A 23,566-nucleotide genomic window follows, 5' to 3' on the forward strand; every position below is an offset into this window, starting at 1 on the left:
CTCTCTCTCTCTCAGACGATAGTTTTAGAAAGGATGCGTTTCCATTTTTTGTGAAATAATGTCCTCCTTAATATTAAAAGAAACTCTTTTACCATAGATGGTGTATTCATGACAAAGTATACTACTATGCTATCAAACTTTTTCACCAAATTTGATGAACTAAATGAGCAAATCCGATCATATACTAACATATCATCTTATTCATAAATTTAGCCGATGTAATTATCCTAGCACAAAAATATTAACATATCATTTATGAACAAATTGAGTTTGGCCTAATACCATTTTCTTAAGTAAAAAAATTCTACAATTCAAACGGCAAGAAAAAAAAAAAAATCCTAGCCGTAAGAGAAAAAAAGAACTTTTCGCTGTTGATTTCAGCTTTTGTTCTTAGGATCCGCGGTAATCTTTCTTGATCCTTCTTTTTCTTCTTCATGTTTTTAGTAGGTGGCTCTCTTGCTTTGTCGAGGAGAGTCTTTGTGGTTGTGATTGTGGTCACTCTCTCTTTCAAAAAGGAGAGCTTTTGTAGTGGTTTTGACTTACTGCTCAACCTCAGATCTTAGAGTGATAACTTTTGTTCAAATCAAAGGTTGTGATTTTGTGATTTGTGCGCATGGCAATGAATATGCAGAGGAAGCTCAGTGTTTGTTGGAAGTGATTTATAGCAGGAGAGTGACAACTTTTTTGTTGTTGTTGTTGTGGTTTTGTTGTTTGTTTGCCTGACATAGGACTATGAGGACATCTTCGTTATGTCTCATAACAAGGCTTCTTTGACAAATGAGCTTTCTTTTGCAAGTTCATCAATGCAATCTCTTGTTCTTGTGAGTGTATCTTTTGTTTGGTTCGAAGTGATTATGTGAGGCTATGTTTTGTATTATGTTTCTAGTGCATTTGTAATCATGAAATTATACTCCTGATAAAAAATAAAAAATAAAAATTGTACCAAAAATAAAACACAAATCTCAATACAGTTGTAGAGTTGTTATAAGTAAATCCCAAACTTTCCTATATTGACATCATTTTTTCTTCTTTTGTTGGGCATTTAAAGTGATTTATTATTCCAATTAAAACTTCCTTTATAAAAAATGTAAGTAGGTTAGTGTAGGGTTTAATATCATAAATACTTCTTGAGATTTTTTGTGTTTTCACAAAATTCAAGGGGCCATGTGAAAAATTTAACGGGGTGTTAGTGTAATTTTTAGAACATAAAAGATTTTTTGTGAAAAATACGAAAAATCTTAAGGAATATTTGTAATATCAACTGGTTACATATTTGTAATATCAACCGGTTACTATAGAACCATAATTTAATGTGTCTTGTTTCTCTAAAGTAACACAAACATTTGAGATGAGACAACTTAGCTATTAGTACTATAATATCGTTCTTTATCAACAATCTTAAATTCGACTCTCGAAAATAATAAGATTGATACAAATTATTAGCCAACTTCCTCACCCAATGTCGGTGTACAGTGTACACAGTTAACTCAAATCCTAGGACGCGTGAGACATCCACAACAAAAAGCAAAAACGAAACAAAGGGGGAACTGGCTTCTTTGCTCTCCCACTTTCTATACACCTTCATTTTCTTTTATTTGTACGATCACGGTTAAGTCACGTTAATATTTTATATTACTATTGCTTTTTGTCTTATTATCTTTATAAAAAAATCAATATAAATGTTAATTAAGTTTAACCATGACTGCACAAAATAGAAGGAGATGAGAGTGTGTGAGAAGTGGGACGGCTAAGAAGCCGGCCGACGCGTGAGACAGCAAAAGTACAGAACACACAGACAAAATGTCGAATGTAAATTAAATTGCATAAACAACGAATCAGGAGCTCCGAACTCGTCGGTCCTCAGCCAATTAGGTTTCTCCACGTACTCGCACCCTAAAACTTTAGACCGGGCCCCGCGGAACCCTCCGGCGTCTGATATTTAAGTGTGATGCGCTGCTTCTCCCTCCGCAATTCTCTCCCGCTGCATCGGAGGAGAAACCAGACAGGTTGTTGTTCTGAGGGGTAGAGAGAGAAACAACAACGGGAGGGATAGGGGGAGAGAGAGAGAGAGAGAGAGAAATAAACAGATAAGAGGCTAATAATAAAAACGAAAATTTAAGAGAGATTGAGCGGTAGAAGGGCAAGATTGTCCCTGACCCCTAATCAGAGTCTGTGACCTCCGGCAACCTCCCCTGCCGGAATAACTCTCTCTTCCGGCGCCTGTCGCTTCCGGCATTCCTTGTCTTTTATCATATCCTCTTCTTCGGTTGTAGGACTCGGGTTCGTGGGTCCCACCATTCCCTCTTGTTTCATGTTCACATTGTTTTTTTCTTCCCATGCATGCATTTGCTTAATTTCGCATGATCAACTCATCATTTGCATTCCAATCCCATGTTGTTTTTGTTGTTGATTTTGATGTTTGTGTTTGTATTATGAAAAGAGAGAAGATTTTTTTTGTTTTTTTATGTTTTTTACCGCATACCAATCTACAATCTACAATGTGTATTTATTAACGCTAAATTAATATTTAGATACCATATGATATTAGTGAATCCAATTGTCATTTATACCAGCCTTACTCTTTATACAACACTTTTGAAGCTTATTTGGAAATTCATTTTTTTGTTTTCTTTGACATCATCATTTATCCTCGCCTTACTCTTTATACAATATACTTTGGAAGGTGATTTTGGAATTTCTCTTTTTTGTTTTCTTTCACATTTGTGTCTCTCTCACACACACTATAACAATTTGACTGGCCATTACTCATTACTTACCAATCAAACAAACTTGCAGCAGAAATGGAGAACATCAGAAGTCCATTCAAGGGAATAATCCAAGATGTCAAAGGAAGAGCAGCATGCTACAAGGAAGATTGGATTGGAGGACTTTGTTCCGGTGTCAGGTAAAAATTCTGTAATTTCATAACTTTATTGCTCCGTCTGGTAACCATTTTAGTTTTAGTTTTTAGTTCGAGTTTTTTATTTTCCATTTCGTTTGGTTCAGTCTTTTCCATGCATTGCAGGATATTGGCTCCAACTTTCTACATTTTTTTCGCCTCCGCACTTCCGGTCATTGCCTTTGGGGAGCAATTGAGTAGGGATACAGGTATAACATTTGCTGATAAGAACTCAATAATATAGCATTATGTGTTTATAATTTTTGGTTTTCTAGCTAGTTGAGGTTTTTAATGGAGGGAGCCTGAAATTTATGTTTGTGTGATTGTAGATGGAACCCTAAGCACAGTGGAGACATTGGCTTCTACTGCTTTATGCGGTATCATCCAATCACTATTCGGCGGGCAGCCTTTGCTGGTCTTAGGAGTTGCAGAACCAACCGTCATAATGTATAACTATCTGTACACCTTCAGTAAAGGACGGCCGGAGTTGGGGACCAAGCTCTTTCTAGCTTGGACTGGTTGGTACGTGAACAGCTGTCCTTATCTATTTTTCCAAGATTTTCGATGTGCCCTTTCGCTATGTGTCCGGAAATAGATTTTTGATCTCTTGTTTGCTTACTCTTATGTCACAGGGTTTGTGTCTGGACAGCATTATTGCTGATTCTTCTGGCCATTTTCAATGCATGTACCATCGTTACTAGATTTACTAGGATTGCCGGGGAACTTTTCGGGATGTTGATCTCGGTTCTTTTTATCCAAGAGGCCATCAAGGTTTGTGGTGTTGAGTTTCTTGGAAAATCAGAACAAGTTTCGGATCTTTTGAGTTGACTTTAACCCCAAGTAAATGCTTATTTGGCAGGGAGTGATTTCTGAGTTCAGTATTCCGAAAGGTGAAGATCCAAAGCTTGAGGAGTTTCAATTCCAATGGCTCTATGCCAACGGTTTGTTAGCAGTGATTTTCTGCTTCGGTCTGACTTTCACTGCCCTTAAGAGCAGAAAAGCAAGATTATGGTGGTATGGCTCAGGTAATGAATTCGGAGGTTGCAATTCGATCATTTTGTGAAAGATCAATGTACTTAAATGGTTTTGGTTATACTTATCCTGTCCTTTTTTGGGCGATGGACGCAGGATGGCTCCGAAGTTTTATTGCTGATTATGGGGTTCCTCTTATGGTCTTGGTGTGGACAGCACTGTCTTATGCTTTACCTGGTAAAGTTCCACATGGAGTTCCTAGGAGGCTTGTTTGTCCGTTGCCCTGGGACTCTAAATCACTCTACCATTGGACAGTCGTCAAGGTATTATTAGATTTAGCGCACATTTGGTAATCATTTCGTTTTTAGTTTTTGCCTTTGACCTTTAGCTGGAATCAAAGGCTTGATACAGGAATAATAATCCATTCATGTTTAAATTGCAGGATATGCCAAATGTCCCTGTCATGTATATTTTTGCTGCCTTCATACCGGCTGTGATGATAGCAGGTCTGTACTTTTTTGATCACAGTGTAGCTTCACAGCTTGCACAACAGAAGGAGTTTAATCTTCAGAAACCATCTGCATACCACTATGACATGTTTCTCTTGGGAATAACAGTATGTTTTCCAACTTCAAATCTTCTTTTCCTTTTCCTTTTCGTTTGTAATCTATATGTTTATAACTCTGCTGCTACATTTTCAATGCTGCAGACATTGGTTTGTGGGTTGCTTGGACTTCCTCCTTCAAATGGGGTTCTTCCGCAGTCCCCCATGCACACTAAGAGTCTTGCTGTTCTAAGGCGTCAGGTGATCCGAAAGAAGATGGTAAAGAGTGCCAAGGAATGCATGAAACTAAATGCAACCAACTCTGAGATGTTTGGAAGGATGGAAGCTGTGTTCATAGAAATGGACGGAGGATCTCCTCCACATGTAAGTGCTCAAAGCTTTCCTCCGTCATTTGTTCTATTCCATTGTCTAATCATAGTTTTTCTTTCCTTGCAGTCCAAGGAGTTGGAGAACTTAAGGGAGGCTGTGATGAAATCTGATGATGGAGGAGATTTGAAGGGCAAATTTGATCCAGAGAAACACATTGATGCTCATTTGCCTGTTCGGGTTAATGAGCAAAGAGTGAGTAACCTGCTGCAGTCACTCCTTGTGGGAGGCTCAGTATTCGCAATCTTCGTAATAAAAAAGATTCCTACCTCAGTTCTTTGGGGATACTTTGCCTACATGGCGATTGATAGTCTCCCAGGTAATCAGTTCTGGGAGAGGCTCTTGCTACTCTTCATCAGCCCTAAACGACGTTACAAGTAAGTCATTCTAAAAGTTTCAATAAATTGCCATGAATGTTTATGTAGTAGCTTATCAGGATCTCGATTCATCTTCTAATTCTGTCATTTTCTTGGACAGGGTTTTGGAAGCTTCTCATGCTTCATTCGTGGAGTTAGTACCGTTCAAGTACATAGTTGCATTTACACTCTTCCAACTCGTATACTTCCTGATATGTTTCGGGGTGACATGGATACCTATAGCCGGAATATTGTTCCCACTGCCATTCTTCCTTCTCATCAGCATAAGGGAACATCTGCTACCTAAGTTCTTTCATCCTGCCCATCTTCAAGAACTTGATTCTTGTGAGTGGGAAGAAGTTTCCGGTGCTCCACATGTAAGTCTCTTATACCTTCTTCTGGCTTGTATGAATGTGTTTAAAGGATTCCAATTCATGGCATTGAAATGTGTGAACAGGAAAAAGTACCACCCGAACCTGGAAACGATGATGGTACAGATGATTTCTATGATGCTGAGATATTGGATGAGATGACAACAAGCAGAGGAGAGTTGAAGCTCAGAACCAGCTTCAGTAGTGAAGAAAGGTTTTCACATGTAAGAAAAAAAACCCAATTCATTTCATCCGTCTTTATTTTAATCACTTTTCGATCATTTTACACTTTTCCAATCAGTTCAATGATGCATTTCAACGCAAATTTGTGCAGGTGCACCCCGAAGATGTTGCCCGAATTTGACGATACAATCTATTACGATCAGAGTATAGATAGATTGACACCTGAGCTTGTCCTTGTCATGATATGATTGATCTCCTCAGCAGAGGATTGTTAAATTACAGAAAAGAAGACTAAGGATTATGCCTAGCTTGGAAAACAAGTAATATATCGAGAAAATCATATGCGGATTCCGCGATGTTTTTTGGGCAAAATAAGGGACAAAGGGTAGGGAAGAGGAGGGGGATATGTAAAAGTTAACTGGAAGAGTTAAGGGGGATTCAGGAGCAGTTGTAACTCTTGTAAAATTTCACCGAGGAATGTAATTTTTTCCCTTTTTCTTTTAGATTTTCACTTTTTATCGGTTTTCAATTTTTACAATATCTTGTAGTTAAAAATCATCAATCAGATAAGATGAAATCATTTATATTATCATCTTGTTTTTTCTTTATGTTTGGGATTCCCTATTTAAATTTCCTTCAAGTGAACTGAACCTGGAGAATTTTTTTTTTTCAAATGATTGTATACTAAATTATTAATATTTTTTGTTACATAATTATGATAATAATTATAGACATGCATCTGGGGTATAATTTTCTGGCCTTCTGCATCATTATTTCTCAGAATCACCAGCAAGAACAAGATGATCACCGTCTCTAACAATCTCTACATCTTCAACTTCAGCACCGTCTTCGGTTAAAACTTTGGTGGCTGTAAACTGGAATTTCTTGGCACCAAGGTCAAGTAGTTGTTGAAGGGAGTCAGGCAGAAGCACAAGCTTTGCAGCAGTTTTGCCTTTTTTCGGGCAGCTAAGTGTCACTCTGGCCGGATAGCTGTTCCTATTCGTGCTCCTTGCCAAACTACCTGTAGATGCGACAATGTCTCTATCTTTCTCACCTGCATGTTTTCAAATTCACCTTGTCAAAACGGTTCATCACGTAGTGTTTGAAAAATTCAAGGTACGGTAAAAGGCCTCCATTTCTAGTAGGTCGAGTAATGATGCACTCGGGGCTTTTTTACTCATGATTTTCTGGGGATCCCTATGAAACAGTATGTGAGTGCTTTTCGAATAGAAAAGTAAGAACAGGAAATTATAGCATCTTACTAAGAATTTACAGAGAAAATTGAAGATATATGCTTACCAGTATTAGTATTGGCAGCTGACATGAAACTAAACAGTGAATTGCGAAAGATTTTATCCATTCTACGAGTATTTTCTGATGTCATATCTGAGTAAGATGGCCTGCCATCCCGTGCGTAGGGAGGTAATGTAGGCTCACTCCTGAACTTCCCAGGGCGTGATAGTATCAGATCCTTTGGCATAGGAACAACTGTTGGTTTCTTACTCTCCCATTTGTGCTGAAACAGTTCCATTATTTCTTCATGTCCCTGATGCTCTGCCAAAGCCCTAGGAGTCCATCCATAGCTATCCCGCTTGTCAGCCTCAGCTCCTTGTTCCAAGAGGAACTTAACTATCTCTACATTTCCTTCACATACCGCCGTGTGAAGCGCTGTAGTCCCATTGCTCTTGGGCAGTGTTACATCACCGTTATACATGACAATGTCTTTAAGCAGCTCCAAGTTGTTTTGCTCAACAGCAGCACAAGCAAAATTTCCCACATTGCCAGAATATATCTTTGCTCCGTTGTCTAAGAGAAGTTTAATCAAAGACTCATGCTTCCCTGATATTGCTTCCCATATAGGAACATTTCCTTCCGAATCTGCATGCAAAGAAATGAACAATTGGTTCAGCGTAATGTTCTCACACCACTTTTCATATAAAAGTTCACCTAAATAGAAGCATAGCACACCAGACTGTCTGACAAGAGAACACGTCCGTACCTTGTATATTGGGATCTGCTTCATACTCTAGGAGTAAAAGGGCGCAGTGTTCATTTCCATTAGATGCTGCAATGTGCTGTTGAAACAAAAAAGAAAAAAACACACACAAAATAAGCACCAAAGTCGCAAATTCAAAGGCTATTGGGGACAAAATCATGTCTGTTTGCGCATATAAAGATAGGGTATGCGCACCATAGCTGTTCGTCCATTATTGTCCATCTCGTTTGGATCTGAACCCCTCCTGAGCAACTGATGCAGCAACAAATCATCACCTCTCTGTGCAGCAAAGCATAAACTAAGAGGCAGATCCATTTTACCGCTAGCCAGCACATGCTCTATGTCCCTCAAAATTCCTTCTGCCAGCGGATTCTTCATTTCTTTCAAATGCTGCATCAACAAAATATATGCACATGCATAAGAAAAAGACTGCAAAAAACTGTTATCGAAATGCTGATTCCCAAATATTAAAGACTACCAAAAAATGACTAAAGTAACTTACATACCTTAAGAAAATTGTTCATGATTATCGTTCCATCTCCAACATTTGCTTGAACAAGATTTAAGAAAGCTGTACGGTTCAAACGCAGAAGCTGGGAGAGTCCTTTCGTCCTAACTGTGACCATTTGAGGCCTGTAACAAAGCACACCTATTTCACCAACAACGTCTCCTGTCTTTGCTTCATGAACAACCGCAGTCATTCAACAAGAAGTCCATTAGTCATAGACAAAGCACCAAGTTTATGTTTTAGAAGACACGTTGAACAAAGATTATCCTTAAACTTGCCAGTGTTGCTCCATTCCTATGCATAATAAGTTCCTGTTAGCAAGTTGCAAGAATCAGAAGCTAGTTTTCCAAATAAAAAGAAACCGAAGAGTAAAAGAAAGGCAACAGGTGCCTTGTGATTCAAGCGCAAAGAGTGAGTCGTGTGAATGCTGTGTTTCTGATTCGTACCACAGAGCCAGTAACCACGATATACATGTCAGTGGGTGCTTCATTCTGCAAGATTACATCTTCTTTTGGAGGAAAATATTCAGCCTTCATCTCAGAGACCTTAAAATTCAACCATGACAATAGAAGTTAAACAAAATTGGCTTCTTACATATAAGATTGCAGGAGAAACTAGAATGAAATTGCGGTGTATCAAGCACTGCCAATTAGTACGAAATAGTGCAACTTAATAATTACCAATTGGAAAAGGAGGTCTCTTGATACACCCTGGAACAAGTAGACACTATCAACAAGTGGATAGAAGAGATAGTGAGAGATGCTAGATCGAATGGCTTTAGGGAGTGCATCGAGAGCTTCTTGCTGCTGCAGCCCTTCTGAATTCGTTCTGTACTTCAAACACAAATGAGCAAGCATCTGCTCGTGTAGGTGATCAGGTATTTGGTTCCTATGTGCAAAACTTGTCGCAGCTTGAATACTATCTCTCTACAGTCCAAAAAACAAGCCCAAAAAAAGAGGAAACCAAAACTTGAAAACCACGAATACTTGCATACTTGTCAGAACAATGAAGTTAATATCTACAAGGCTTAAGTTAAAATTTACATAATTTAGTAGTAAGAATTATAATATTAGTGTGAAAACAAAGAATTGAACTTACAAATTGTCTAGTTCGAGCAGTTCCATGGACAATCAAGTTGGTCATGTTTCCGATTAGGTAAGCTTGCAACCCAACATTGAAGAGCATATAGAAGATATTGAATGTCATCTCCTGTGAATTTACAGGATGAAAATCACCATAGCCTGTGGTTGTTAGGGTGATTATGGACCAGTACATTGAGGTCACGTACTGGTCCCATAAACTCAATTGTTGAAAGTTTTCTACGATAAGCCCAAACCATGTCCTTCTTGGGTTAGGATAATCCGCAGCAAGGAAATAGAAGAAGCAGCCGGCGCAATGAACTGTGAGGAGAGTAACCTATAAGCACATCAAAAGCCTGATGATCATGATTATACACATCAGTTATATTAGACAATCACCTCTCTCTATAAAAAAAATGACTAGATATTAGTCGAAAAGTACTCACGAAAATAAGTTTGCAATATCGAACCCAAAAGTAGCCATAGTTCCTGTCCTTCTCCAATCTAGAATATCAGAGAAAATGATCAGATCCTGTAATGAACATGAAAAATATAATCTGCATTGCCCTTGGATTAAGCTGACTTCGAACATGCATAAATTAAACAATGATGAATTCAGTTCAGAATTCATAAATAAATGCATTTACATAATAAGACTGCTGTGAAGGGAGCTTCCATTTATGTAATTTGTACCTGGAAATCATTGCACTGAATCTTCGGAGACGCCAAAAGCGGAGGATATTGAAGTATCCATAAGTCTCCAGAGGAGGAGGCAGAACACGCTGAGCAAGTTCCCAAGGGATTGTGGAGATGATGTCAAGGGCCAGCCAGGTTTTGGCATATCTCAGAGCAATGATCTTGTGGTTGTCAATGAGGAGATAAGTAGTTTTATCAAGGTAGGCTACAAAGAATGTCAATACAATGTCGATAGCGAAAAGTGCATTGACAACATTATCAGCTATGGCAAGAGGTCCTTTTGCTCTGTCCAAGAATCCAAATTCAAAGGGACACACCCAAGCAGTGTAGAAAACCAGCAATATAAGAAATGACTGCCAAAGTCTGCAAATTAATTAAAAACCAAAACGAAATGTTATACTCGAATTATGTTTTCTTTTTTTTTTGGTAGGACGATGTTCTAATTTGAGAAGTGATCAAACTCAGGTGCAAAGTACACAGCTTGACTACCTGACTTAACTCACATCGCACAATTATTAATAAAACCAATAATGGAGCTACAATTAGAAAATTAAAGTCCCCAAAACAAACAAAACAAAAAAACCCTTGAACGATTGAAACATCATTAAAAGAAGAACCAAACTGGGCAATAAATTCTAGTTTGTGATCTTATGCCGCCTACATGTGCACAAACACCACCAAAGATATTCAAATACATTCTAAATTTAAAACTTGCCACAAGCATTTCATATCGAATCAAAATAAATCACCCCAATTGAGAACACGCAAAACCAACCAGAAAAAATCGACAAATTTCTAGAGAGATTGATTATCACTTGTAATAATAATTAAATGGGGAGATGATAAAGCGGCAGAGCTTGTGTTTGGGACGGTTTCGAGCAGTGGCGCCAAGAGACGGCAAAATGCCATTACTGAGGCTAAACTGGCTGGCATGACTGCTGTCGTCCCTCGACATTTGTTCCGCCTTCTCCTGTTCTACTCCGCCATACCCCTGCCGCATACTAACATCGACATTGACATTGACCCCTTCCTCATCATTACCACTCCGATCAGCAGTCATCATCTTCCATGTTTCTCTCTCTAGGAACTCACTTTTCCTCTGTCTTTCTCACTCTCTCTAAGATTTAACGCAAAAGTTCTCCTCCTTGGTGTCAGCAATGTTGGACAAAAGTGAAGACCCACCACCGGAAGAAAAAGAGAGAAGCAAAGGAAGGAAGCTGCTAGCTCTCTCTCCCTGCCCCTCTCTCTCTCTCTCTCGCTTTCTCTGTGATTTGTATTCTCTCCCGGACGTTACGTGAAGGGAGAGACTCTTGTGTGTTGTGTTGTAGTGTGTACAAACGTTACACTACGCCGGCTCAAGGACCAACACAGATCAAGGGCCAACTTTGATAATGTGGTGCATGAAACAGTGTGAGACAAAAACTAACTACTCAACCCTAATTAGGAATTTTCAAATTCATATCCTAATTATTATTATTAGACTATTCCTTAGTCATTTACAGTAATTAAGGATTGAATCTAAACTAATCCATCTTTCATTTAGTGATTTACATACCACTACTATGTTTCACATGCACGTTTCTTTGTCATTATCTATAACGAATGAGTAATTTTTTGATGTGAACGCTATAGTGTCACATGTATTATATGTAATATTATGACATAATTATGTCGTCAATCTATATTATAACACGTGGCTTAATAACGTTATATGACCTCTCAATTGAAGCTCCACGTCTAAGCTTTAATTTGATAACAACTAAGAACTTTCAGAAAGAAAACCTTAACATCTTAGTTTTAGATATATGGAGAGACAGTGAACGAATGGTCCTCTCATCAATATTGAGTTTATGTGTAAACAAATTACATGCCAACTGCCAGGTAAAACATATATTCTTTATAGTTACCCTAGTTAGGGCCTGCGCTTTGCCACCTATTTCTTAATGGGTAGTGCTATCTACACATTAATTTTTACTTCTCACAAACTCCTCTCAATTTTTGACTGTCGAATTGAATGAATTAAATAAAATCAATGACAGAAAATTAACATGGCTGTGTAAAAGGTAAAAATGAATGTGTGGATAGTACTATTCTTCTTAAAAACTCTTATACAATTGGCACAATTTCATGCTATTTCATACTTTGTGGTACAATTTGTGGCCCCCTTATTTTGGTTCACCCTTATTTTGGTTCATGGTTTCAGCCGTGGCTTCGTGCCAATTTTTCAAAAAAAAAAAAATAAATAAATAAAAAAAATAATACAACGCCAAAACATATGAGTACACGAAATGTAGTTGACCCTTCCAAGGCTAGATAATGCTTGTAAATTTTATGAATTTTGATTTAGTTTGCGGATAGTCAAGCACCGAGAAGAAATTCATACAAAAACGACTTATATATTTAACAAAGATCTCCATAATTTTAAAATCTTATTTACTTTCATATACATGTGTATTTATTTTATTTTTTCTGAAATGTATTCATTTACGGTCAAGATTATGGTTATTTGCATGAATTAGTAATATTACGTGGCGATATAATCATCACACTAAAAAAAAAAAAAAATTCTTAAATGCGATTGGAGAAGTATATAAATAATACATATAGTTGTTGTACATGTAAAGGAATAAGAATCTGAATTTTGAATGTGAACCAATGCAACAATGGTATGTCAATTTCACCGTTCTTTTTGGTTTAAAGCATCGATCGTCTATAAATTGGAGTCCATCAATTTGTCGTTAGACAGGTTCTCTACAGGGTTAATTTTAATTACATTCAGTGATCTTACATGAGCCAGGCAGACATCGAATATGAACAATTTCAAATAAGAAATTGGATTTAAGTTTAGATTAACAGATCTAAAGAATGGTTGATTTCAATTTTTCAATTCAAGTACTAAAGAGAAAACACATAGAATCCAAACAAGTGGTTTGGTCTGAAAGAGAAGAATGTGAATACGTCTTGGTGGTTTGAAAGTGTAAAAAAATAAAAAATAAAGTAACAAGATCATCAGCCTTTGGTTCATCTTGTGTTAGTGTTTCAAAGGCCGTCGTTTGGAAATTTTTTTGTTAATAATAAACAAATGAAAGCCCAAAATGACGTAATTTAATTTGTTAAAAAATGACATAATCTTATACTTGCATGAAACCAGCATCTAAGCGATAATTACCAAGTAGAATATTAGTCCAGCGATGTTTCTCCTCTCAAAATTAGAAATGATAACAAGTTCGAATGCTTCACCCGGTCACATCTTGTGGATTAGAAAACAAAATGAGTAATTAAAAAATTATAGATTGCAAGAGTGAGACACAGTAATAATTTGATTGCGTGGTAGCAAAGTGTAAGGATGGAAATCTTTAAATCTTTCTCGTTCTTCTGGCTTTATGTTGCTTTGGTGCAGTTTTTTGTTTGAGATGTGCTATCCATATATCCAATTTTACTTCTCGCACACCCTTGATAAACCTCTTTTGTTTTATATAGTTCGGTTACAGGACAGGGCCACCACAGAAAGGACTTCTTTGTTAGTTCCTTAGTAGGTCTTTGTGCATATTTACTACAAGTTTAGTTTCGTTGCCTGAACTTTTTTATTAGTTTTCCTCATTCTTCAGCTGAAGTTCGCGTTGCATGGGTCATCCTTTTTGTAATGTCTGTTACATTTTTTGTTAAAAACGATCACATGCCTTGCATATGACCTTTTGCTATCTCTAAGAAATCTCACGTGTTATAGGATGGAGAACTCGAAAAGTTATGAGCAATAGTTTCGACAGGGAATTGAGAGCTCAATTCCTAGGGTTTTAGAAATTTGAATAAGAAATTCACTGTGGGATTATTTATTGATTGGGAATGCACTTTCGTGATTGATTATTCACATGGCAACAACCATTCGGTGGCCTAGAGACCATCCGAAATATAGTAAGCCCTCTTTTTGTTTTTTTGTTTTTTTTTTTAACAAACGGCATTATCTACACTAAAAGGAGTGAGGGAGTGGATTAACCCTCACACTGGGTTAGCCATAATAATGTGGTTCGAATTCACTTTTGCGAGAATCAAACCTAAGACCTCTTACTTACAAGTGAAGAGGAATGTCACTAGATCATATTACTAAGTGACTTTCAATACTAAAAGGGTGAGGGAGTGGATTATATCTCATAAATCCTCTTTTTTTTTTTTTCTTTTTTTTTTTTAATTTTCCCATCTACAGGGAGAGGGAAACAAGAGGTAATGGTATAACAAAAGGGAAAGGCAAACAAGAATACAAAAACCAGCGCGTGTGCTTTAAATTTGAATTTGGGATGTATTGATGACCATAGAAGAATTTGTTATGTATGTGATGTCTAGGTTTCAACTGAGAAGACAAAAGGATCCCGTCTTCGATTGCAAAATGTAAGGGAGTAGGGAGATAATCTTCACATCCACCTTTATAAGAAAGAAAAAACAATGGAAACCATGATGGGGATAAAGGCATGATCAAGAGGATCGCTGCTGTTGTTTTTGGGACTTTATTTTTGTAACATGAATCATGTCTTGTGTGGTTGTAGAATTGGCACTCCATTTTGTGGGGTAAACTTTGTATTTTGGTAAGGGTGGTACTTTTGATGAAGTTGTTATGTTATTTGATACTTTTGGTGATCTTATTTTAGTACTAATATATTATTATTATTATTACTACTACTAACATTTGCTTACACACTTTGTGTGTATAAACATATTTTTTTAGAAAATGAGAAGTAGAGAGGAAGAGAGAGAGAGAGAGAGAACGCGGGGGAGTGGGAGGTAGGTTTTTGTTTTTGGTTTTTTTTTTTAAATTTTAAATATTAGAGATATTTTAACATCACCTGTAGGTGAGGCTTCAATAAAAACAGTAAAATTTGGACCTATGAAATTACATTATTGCCCATCATTTTTTTTTTGTGTGATAAAAGATTAAGTTGTCCTTTCATTTTCATTTAGTTGACAAAGAGGGTTTCATTAATTAGTAGAGATTATTATTATTAAATTCAATAATTGTTGAGTTGCGCAGGTATCAACAACTAGCTAGATTATAGATCAATAAAAGACGAGACTTCTTAATTTGAAGGCAACACTAAGTTGCTAACTCAGATGATAAGCAATTAAATTATACAAGAAAATTACATATCCTTGTTGCACATTTTTTTTAGGGGGGGGGGGGGGGGGGTGTTAAAAAGACTATTATACCCTTAGATTTAAGGGACATGATAATAGATTATAAAAAATGAAGAAAAATGAAGGGATTTAAAAGCCCAAAATTGCAGAAGTTGCGACTTGAAGTCGCTCATGCCGTTGAGACATGCCAGTCCCCAGCCCAGGTTTGACATGTCTTTTTCTTTCCAAAACTTGGCCGCCCCCTCCTTGTCTTGTGCAGTCATGAGGGCTATATGATCCCATGCCACCGAGAGACAGAGACCTTTAGAATGGAGACCTTTCAGCATATGAAATTCATATTAAACAGGAAAATTTTCAGATGATAGTTAGAAGTACATATTGCATCATTTTAAGAACATGATTACTCTAAAATAGGATGACGGTAAGGTTTTAAAAGACGTTAGGTGCTAGTCGAGCGATGGGCTGGGACCTAACACTTAAGCGGCTAGGCGGGAACCTAGGCGAATTTAAGTAAATTTATTATATATCACGTAAATTAGTGTTTGCATATACTTAAAAAAAACATAATTGCATTGAGATATATAAACTACAAAATAATGACATATAGCTTATGAAGCAATATAACATAATGAAAATGTGATATCCCGTCCCCAAAATTATTATTTTATTTTATTCTTGACGTATTTCGAAGTTTTGATTGGAACTAGTTCGTTAATTCTCCAAACGAGAGAAACAAAGTGAAGGGTACTTTAGTCATTTCAAATTTTCTCGACCTTTTCGGTCAACTCTTGAATTTGTCAGGTAGAGTTCGATTCCATGAGCGCGTAGGCGTAAACGGATCTTATTTCCGAGTCAGAACGGAGAAGTTTGAGCCGTTTGAAGTTGGTGGCATTTCGGTAATTTTATCAAAATGCTATAAATGGGAGTAAAACCTCCAGAAAAGGGGGAGGTTTTCTGAAAAAAAAAATGGGCAGGGAGCTGCTACTAACCCGTTTTAGGGGAGATTTGGACTCGTTAACCCAAAAACTTGATCCGCTTGTATCTTCTTCATCCGAGCTTTGTTTTGGGTGATCTTGGTGTCCATGGAAAGCTCTTGACGAACCCTACATTTCTGTGGTGTTAGATCTCCCAATTTCTTTTCCATCTTTGCAGTTCGAAGCCACAAAGCCCATGACTTTTCCGGCAGTTTTATCATTTTTTCCGGTGATTCCGGCAACCATTTCCTTCGAGTGAGGTATGAAACTTCATCTACTCTTTGTAATCTTCAAGTTGGTATGCTTAGTTTGTGCTTTCATATTCATTTTAGAGTTGGGTGTTTAGAACCCTAGAAATCCGGTTTTCTCCGGTGAATTTGGACGTTTCTGGTTAGAATTTATCATCGGCCTAGTTGTGAAAAGTGTTTCCCTCGTTGAGCTCTAGCTACCATGTAAATTTGAGCTCATCTAGTTAATGTTGAAAATTTGGGGTTTCTAAACCCTCCATCTTGACTTCCACCGCGTGTGGCAGTACGTGGGATCGTTCACGAGTGTTTTCTAGATTCCAAATAACTTCTAGTGACCCTATGAACCTATTTCTAGCTCGGTTTCCCAAAATTCAATTGTTTGTTGTGGTGATCAATTTGGACCGCCACTTGTTTGTGTGATTGAAGACAATCCGACTGTTGGATCATAATGAAATTTTAGTATGTTATTCTCAAAGCATAATGTGGACTTTGAGAAGTTATGAATCATAAATCTGATGTGCGGATCGTTGTGGACCCCATCGTTGACCGAGAGTTGAGTTGTGGTCAACATGTCTCGAAACGTTTTAAATAATAAAATTAGTACTATGGGAGACTTAAGTGAAGTCTAGTGGGCCTACATTGGTTAGAGAGTGACTTGAACATATGTGATATCGTTATTACCTTGATTTCTTATATTGGTATCATGTGTGAATATGACTTGGTTTTATAATGTGATTTCTATTGAAATGTGATTATATATATTTAGCCATAGACCTATGTTCATTAAACATGATTTCGGCTTATGTACTGATGATGATCGTGATATGTAATTTGACGTGCATATTCGAAGGGTGGTTGATTTGCATAGATTGTATGATATGATGAAATGTGAGTGACTCTAATATATGTGAATATGAAATGGTTTTATAATTATGTTTCCTATAAATTGTTAATTTTATATTTAGCCATCGATGTAGTTACATGAAGTGGGATTTGACGTGCATATTGGAAATATGGTTTGTTTGGTATGATTGGCTTGATTTAATGAAATGTGAGGGCTAGTAGTGGACCGTTAACCATTGTCATGGGGTTTGTTGCTTCGAAACATGTGTCAATGCTTGTGTCATTATTTCATTCTCGTTTCGTTGAGTTTTTGTGACTTGAGTAACTTGATTCATGGGTTGTTTCATTGATTGGTTGTTATGCATTGTGCTCCACGATTCTGTTGAGTGATGGTCCGGAATCCCTCTTACTCCGCGATTATGTTGAGTGATGGTCTGGGATCGCATCCCCCTTGGATTTCATTGAGTTTAGATTGAGATAGCTTCAAAGATGTAGACTTCGGCCGAATTGTGTCGCTCTGACCTTACTTTTCATTGTGTGTGCGAGAATATGGTTGTGAGATGTTGTGATTGTTTCAGACGAACCGTTGGATGTTTGGGTGACTCCCTCGAAGTTTTCAAAAGTTTGGTATTGATTTCTTATGAATGATCTATATTCAAGGTTTATAAATTGTGATTGATGGTTGGTTTCATTATTGTATCACATGCTTATATTATTGTCACTCACCCAAGCCTTGTAGTTTATCTGAGTGACTGATTTGCCAGTGCATCAATCCCATAATGTAGACATTGACTTTACATATGACAGGTCTAGGTAGATTACGAGAAACCGCTTGATATTTTGGTTCCGTTGAGTGGTCCGGAACCCGATGTTGTTGGATTCCGTTGAGTGGTCCGGAATCCTTGCTCTTGTTCATTCCGTAAGGTGATCTTAGAATCCTAAATTCGAGTAGATGGGAATTACCCACAATAGATATTGTGAAAATAAATTAGAATTACCATGTTTATTACTCATAATCCAAGTAGGGAATTATATAGAGTTTCTTGGTTAATTCATGAAATGTTTTGTTATCGCATTGCTTGATGAACGTAATTATATGCTAAGATTGTACATCTTGATTCATGAATTGATTAATTGATGGGATTGTGGAGTGACGTTGGATATGAGTGTTGTGATTTTGATTATTTTAGTTGATTAATATTTCTGGAGAATAATATTGTGCTTTGTTAATTTTTTTAATATGTTACACGCTATGAATTGTGATTTTATGTGGGAAACGTGATGATTTATGTGATGGATGAAGTGGAAATGTTATTCGTCATGTGGGATTATTATGTTGGATATCATTGTTATTATGATTAGACTTATTGATAAATATGACGAGAGAATATGATTGTGCTTTGTTGTTTGTTCTTTAAAATATTGCATGATATGCATTGTGGTATTTCGTTGGGACATAACGACTTATGTAATGAATGTTCGAGTGTCCCAACGAAAATATTGCCTACGTTAGATTGCCTACGTACCCTAAATAGGAATCGTTTGCTGCCATGAGATAATTTGGGTAAAATTTAATTTAAATTGTGCTTTTGTATCAATTACATGATTTAGATTGTTTTCGAACTCTCAAGTACAAATATGGGAATTTTCGTTGTGAGTATATGCGGTTTGTCTTCTTGCTTCTGCTTTTTATTTTATTTTATTTTTTTGGTGTGTGTATACATAGATCCTCATGTTTTATGTTAGCCAATCTTATACAATCTATTAAAGGACCGTTAAACTTGACATGCACCTTGCACGCAAGAGGATAAAAATGTAATGCCATGAACCTCGTCAACTCCGTCTTTGGTAATAATTTAAATCCTTTGTTCATTTTGAGAATTGTAATCCTAAAAATTATGGTGCAGCTGGATTTGCAATCCAGCAGACAGATGTCTGCAAGACTATCTAGCGCGAAATAATTTTGAGGCTTCGTCATTGATCATCTGATCTTACGTGCATTTAATGAGTTTACATGGAATTACATTTTTGTCTCACTTTTAACGGATAGAATAGGATTAGCTAATGGAGATAAACACGGGAACCAAATTGATTTTGGATGTAGATTGAATAAATTCCCTTTTATGATTTGATTTGAATTGATGTGTCCCTATCATTTAGTTTAAGATAATTTTAGAATTGGGGTTTTTGGGATTTTATTCAAATTCCCTTTTACTTTTGTTTCGTTTGAATTCACTGCCTACTTGTACAAAACGGATTACAACAATAATAGTGTTGTCACTTTGATGCATTATCTACATTTGTACTGAATAAAAATTGCCTTCCCCTCACATGTTAAATAAGTGGAAAGTTGGGCTTCCATTTGTCCTTATGTTGACAACCACCGAATCCAGAAGTAAGAATTTGTTCATGTCTACTATGTTATCGTACTAGCTAGCCTTCATCTTCTGACATCAAAATGCAATTCGTGAGTTGGGGTTTTCAATTGTATTAGCCAGGCCATTTCCTAAATCAAATTGATACAACATTCATTTTGTTTGCCGTCAAGAAGCGTGGTGCATAACATTAGTACTATGGATTGTAGGTAGCTACTTGAATCACGACATTAATTTAATATGGCCCATTAAACACGTTCTGCAAAATCATATTGAAGAAAAAATGGTTATATATAGCCAGCCTATCATTGTGCTATCGTCAAAGAAAATTTAATTTTCGTCGATCAGAGGAGAGCAAGTAATATGCATTGAGTTTTCTTAGTCGTCTACAAGAGGCAAGTTAACCGTACAAACTTGTTTGTTTTCAATTAACCACTTTGGCCTAATATATGGATGGTATCAAGCTATTTTCATTAGTTTTCTTTATTTTAAATCCTTTGTTTATTTTGAGAATTGTAATCCTAAAAATTATGTGCAACTGGATTTGCAATCGACCAGATAGATGTCACAAGACTATTAGGAGCAAAACTATTTTGAGGCTTCGTCGTTGATTATCTGATTTCACGTGCATTTAATGAGTTTAGATGAAATTACATTTTTGTCTCACTTTTAACGGTCTTTTAACGGATTGTATAGGATTAGCTAATGGAGATAATCACGAGGACCAATTTGGTCAAATTGAGAACATTGAGGCCAAATTGACCGATAAAATAAAACACCAATACCATTGTACGTAATATTTAAGCCAAAAAAAAATACAAAATCGTTTACTATTTTCCTTTGATTTTGGATGTAGATTGAATAAATTTCCTTTTATGCTTTGATTTGAATTGATGTATGCATATAATTTAGTTTAAGATAATTTCAGAATTGGAGTTTTTGGGGTTTTATTCAATCTCCCCTTTACTTTTGTTTCGTTTGAATTCACTGCCTACTTCTATAAAATGGATTACAACAATAAATGTGTTGTCACTTTGATGCATTAGTTGAACTGATTGAATGGCTATCGGTTAACTTTATCTACGTTTGTACTGAAAATTGTCTTCCCTTCACATGTTAATAAGTTGAAAGTTGGGCTTCCATTTGTCCTTGTGTTGACAACAACCCCTCCAGAAATAAGAATTTGTTCATGTCTACTATGTTCTCGCACTAGCTATAGCCTTCATCTTCTGACATCAAATTGCAATTTTTGATTTGGAGTTTTCAATTCTATTAAGTCAAGTCATTTCCTAAATCATATTGATCGAACATTCGTTTTGTTTGCTGTCATGATGCGTACGTGGTGCATAACGTTACTATGGATTATTGGAGTTTTACAATTTTATGAAATTGATAGCTTGATTCAGTTACGGTGTGAATAAGAATGATTTTTACGCAAGTTTTTGTCAAGTTAATACAAATTTGTAAAAGAAAATTATTTGATAGCTAGCCTTTGAACAATGCCAATGCAACGAGAATTACGTGTATGATTATGTTTTCATCATAAGATGTTCGCAAACTCCCCGAAGGATATGAAGTTGCTTGAATGGTATGGAATTTTCGAAAAACACCCAAGAGAAAGAAAAAAAAAATTCCACTTCATCTATCAGAGGATCAAAATGATCTGCAATCATATTTTCTAACGTTCAGCTCCTAAGGAAAACCGCAACACCTCAAAAGGCATCTGGCGGGGTTTTTTTTGTTTCTTACTAAAGTTTGCTCCGAGTATCTTAGTTGAATGAAAGATTTGAATCAATGCAGATAACGATCTCAGGCGGTAAAATGGAAGGAGTCCATGCAGCTCCACATGACATAGAAAACCCCAAGGATCCATTACAAGAGGAGTTGGATAACTTGTCACCCCTGTCCCCTTTGCGGTGTATCTATAGAGTTCCCAAGCGACTGCGGTGGGTAAATGAGGAGGCATATACACCTCAAGTAGTCTCTATAGGCCCACTTCACCATGGCAAGGAACATTTAAAAGCCATGGAAGAGCACAAAAAAAGGTACCTGCGAGTTTTTCTAAGGCGAACTGGGGTAAGCTTCTCTGATTATATACAAATGATAAAGGAGAAAGAGGGAAGGTTGCGAGGTTGTTATGCAGAACCCATTGAGTTTGGCAGTGATGAATTTGTAAGAATTGTTTTAGTGGATGTCGCCTTCGTCATTGAGTTCTTATTGAGGAACTATTCCTCAGATTATCGACAGGATGAAGATGATTACATATTTAACAAGCCTCAGATGTTGTGCGATGTGCGTCCAGACTTGCGGTTGCTTGAAAATCAGCTGCCCTTCTTCATTCTTCAGGATCTTTTCAAAAAACTTTTTCCTTCTTCACATCAGCTGCCGTCGTTTCTTGAAATTTCCTACTATTTTTTCGGAAGCGAAATCAATAGCAAGGGAAAAGAAAAGAAATTTAAACAAATATGTTCTTCTGGAGAAGAAGTACAACACTTTGTTGATCTGATAAGAATTCTATACCTACCGGTGGAACCAAAACCTGAAGAGGGACTTAACAGCATAGCCGTACCCAACGTGACAGAGCTAGTCCAGGCTGGAGTCCAGTTTAGGGTACGAACAGAGAGCAGCGATTTATTTGACATAAAATTCTCGGATGTTTTAATGTGGTGCTCACCGATTTCGAATCCAGGCATCCCCACTATTGAGCCATAAAAGCACCAAATCTTAAGGAACACTCCTCCAAAGTTAATCCACATAAATTACTCAAAAGCTAGACACTCCTTTGCTTCATGTTGAAAAACCCAACCTAAATTATATATTGACACAACAAGTAGAAAAGGTCACAAAATTTTGTTCTTTCCTTTAATTTCCCCGTTCTTTCCTTTATCTCATTCTCCCTTCAAATATCTCCCAACCTTAATTAATTTTGGTTCTCAAAAGTTTGTACTTCTCCCCCCCCCCCCCCCCCCCTTTCTCTCTCCTTTATATAGACTTAATTTAGTGACATTGTTATGTTTAAGCCAAAATCAATCCTCTCTATTTAGGGATTAATTTTCTATTTAGGATGCATGTTGAATTAGGGATTTACGATTTAGAGTTTTGATTGTTTCTGGATTTGGATTTGGATTTGGATTTGGGTATATATATATATATATTCTATTTTCTGGGAAACTATACAGGTTTTGTGACATCCCACATCATCCAGAGGAGTGATCCTTAAATGTATATTCCCATCCTTACCTAGCACGAGGCCTTTTGGGAGCTCACTGGCTTTGGGTTCCGTAGGAACTCTGAAGTTAAGCGAGAAGGAGGCTTGAGCAATCTCATGATGGGTGACCCACTGGGAAGTTGCTCGTGAGTTCCCAAAAACAAAACCGTGAGGGAATGGTAAGCCCAAAGCGGACAATATCGTGCTACGGTAGTGGAGCGGGCCCGGGAAGTGATCCGCCCCGGGCCGGGATGTGACAAGTCCGAAGTTAAGCGAGAAGGAGGCTTGAGCAATCTCATGATGGGTGACCCACTGGGAAGTTGCTCGTGAGTTCCCAAAAACAAAACCGTGAGGGAATGGTAAGCTCAAAGCGGACAATATCGTGCTACGGTAGTGGAGCGGGCCTGGAAAGTGATCCGCTCCGGGCTGGGATGTGACAGGTTTTACATGCTTAAACCTGTATAGTTTCCCAGAATAGCCTCTGATCAATGAATCACAAAATAGCCTCTGATATTTGAACTCGAACTGTAAGACAATCGTTGCTTAAACATGTATCCCGTGTACAAAAAATGAGTTTCCTCTATATATGTAACCACTCTAGCCTCAGCCCCTACACACTGCTGTTTCCCATACAAACTTGAAAAGCCCAAGAACCCTGGGGTCGAAACCATATCCTCCTCGTTTGTTCAAAAAAAAAAAAAAAAAAATCAACTTTGAAAATCACTCTCACTCTCTATTGCAGAAAGAAGAAGAAAAAAAAAAAACCTTAACATATGAAACCACAAACATGTTTTGATTGAATA

General features: G+C 37.0%; 3 protein-coding genes across 3 annotated transcripts; 2 read left to right on the plus strand and 1 right to left on the minus strand.

Moving 5' to 3' along the window:
• The first annotated feature begins 1,992 nt into the window (after positions 1–1,992).
• On the plus strand, positions 1,993–6,320 carry LOC137709728 (probable boron transporter 6). Its single transcript, XM_068448715.1, has 13 exons — positions 1,993–2,280; positions 2,797–2,905; positions 3,026–3,108; positions 3,229–3,421; positions 3,532–3,670; positions 3,759–3,924; positions 4,028–4,194; positions 4,314–4,487; positions 4,581–4,799; positions 4,872–5,179; positions 5,280–5,535; positions 5,616–5,753; positions 5,864–6,320. The coding sequence occupies exons 2-13, from the start codon at positions 2,802–2,804 to the stop codon at positions 5,891–5,893; spliced, it is 1,977 nt and encodes a 658-aa protein (XP_068304816.1). The 5' UTR covers positions 1,993–2,280; positions 2,797–2,801; the 3' UTR covers positions 5,894–6,320.
• Positions 6,321–6,482: 162 nt separating this feature from the next.
• Positions 6,483–11,220, minus strand: LOC137716807 (potassium channel AKT1-like). Its single transcript, XM_068456184.1, has 12 exons — positions 10,807–11,220; positions 9,989–10,354; positions 9,742–9,799; positions 9,315–9,632; positions 8,897–9,142; positions 8,663–8,761; positions 8,503–8,527; positions 8,215–8,408; positions 7,904–8,098; positions 7,712–7,787; positions 7,012–7,590; positions 6,483–6,766 (listed from the first exon to the last, which is right to left on the minus strand). Exons 1-12 carry the CDS (start codon positions 11,052–11,054, stop codon positions 6,483–6,485), a joined length of 2,688 nt encoding a protein of 895 aa, XP_068312285.1. The 5' UTR covers positions 11,055–11,220.
• A 10,129-nt stretch (positions 11,221–21,349) lies between these two features.
• On the plus strand, positions 21,350–22,267 carry LOC137733272 (UPF0481 protein At3g47200-like). Its single transcript, XM_068472453.1, has one exon. It carries the CDS (start codon positions 21,350–21,352, stop codon positions 22,265–22,267), a length of 918 nt encoding a protein of 305 aa, XP_068328554.1.
• Positions 22,268–23,566: the final 1,299 nt, after the last annotated feature.

The sequence above is a fragment of the Pyrus communis genome, chromosome 1 (assembly GCF_963583255.1).
Source record: "Pyrus communis chromosome 1, drPyrComm1.1, whole genome shotgun sequence".
NCBI lineage: Eukaryota > Viridiplantae > Streptophyta > Magnoliopsida > Rosales > Rosaceae > Pyrus > Pyrus communis.

What these genes read in the sequence shown, in the direction of transcription:
- LOC137709728 (XM_068448715.1), top strand. Translation starts at nt 2,802, where the DNA reads ATGGAGAACATCAGAAGTCCATTCAAGGGAATAATCCAAGATGTCAAA. An exon ending in TTATCCAAGAGGCCATCAAG is followed by an intron (nt 3,671 to 3,758) that starts GTTTGTGGTGTT and finishes CTTATTTGGCAG; the next exon opens with GGAGTGATTTCTGAGTTCAG. An exon ending in TGTTTCTCTTGGGAATAACA is followed by an intron (nt 4,488 to 4,580) that starts GTATGTTTTCCA and finishes TCAATGCTGCAG; the next exon opens with ACATTGGTTTGTGGGTTGCT.
- LOC137716807 (XM_068456184.1), bottom strand. Translation starts at nt 11,054, where the DNA reads ATGATGACTGCTGATCGGAGTGGTAATGATGAGGAAGGGGTCAATGTC. An exon ending in GAGACCTCCTTTTCCAATTG is followed by an intron (nt 8,762 to 8,896) that starts GTAATTATTAAG and finishes TTGAATTTTAAG; the next exon opens with GTCTCTGAGATGAAGGCTGA. An exon ending in TCATGAACAATTTTCTTAAG is followed by an intron (nt 8,099 to 8,214) that starts GTATGTAAGTTA and finishes TTGTTGATGCAG; the next exon opens with CATTTGAAAGAAATGAAGAA.
- LOC137733272 (XM_068472453.1), top strand. Translation starts at nt 21,350, where the DNA reads ATGCAGATAACGATCTCAGGCGGTAAAATGGAAGGAGTCCATGCAGCT.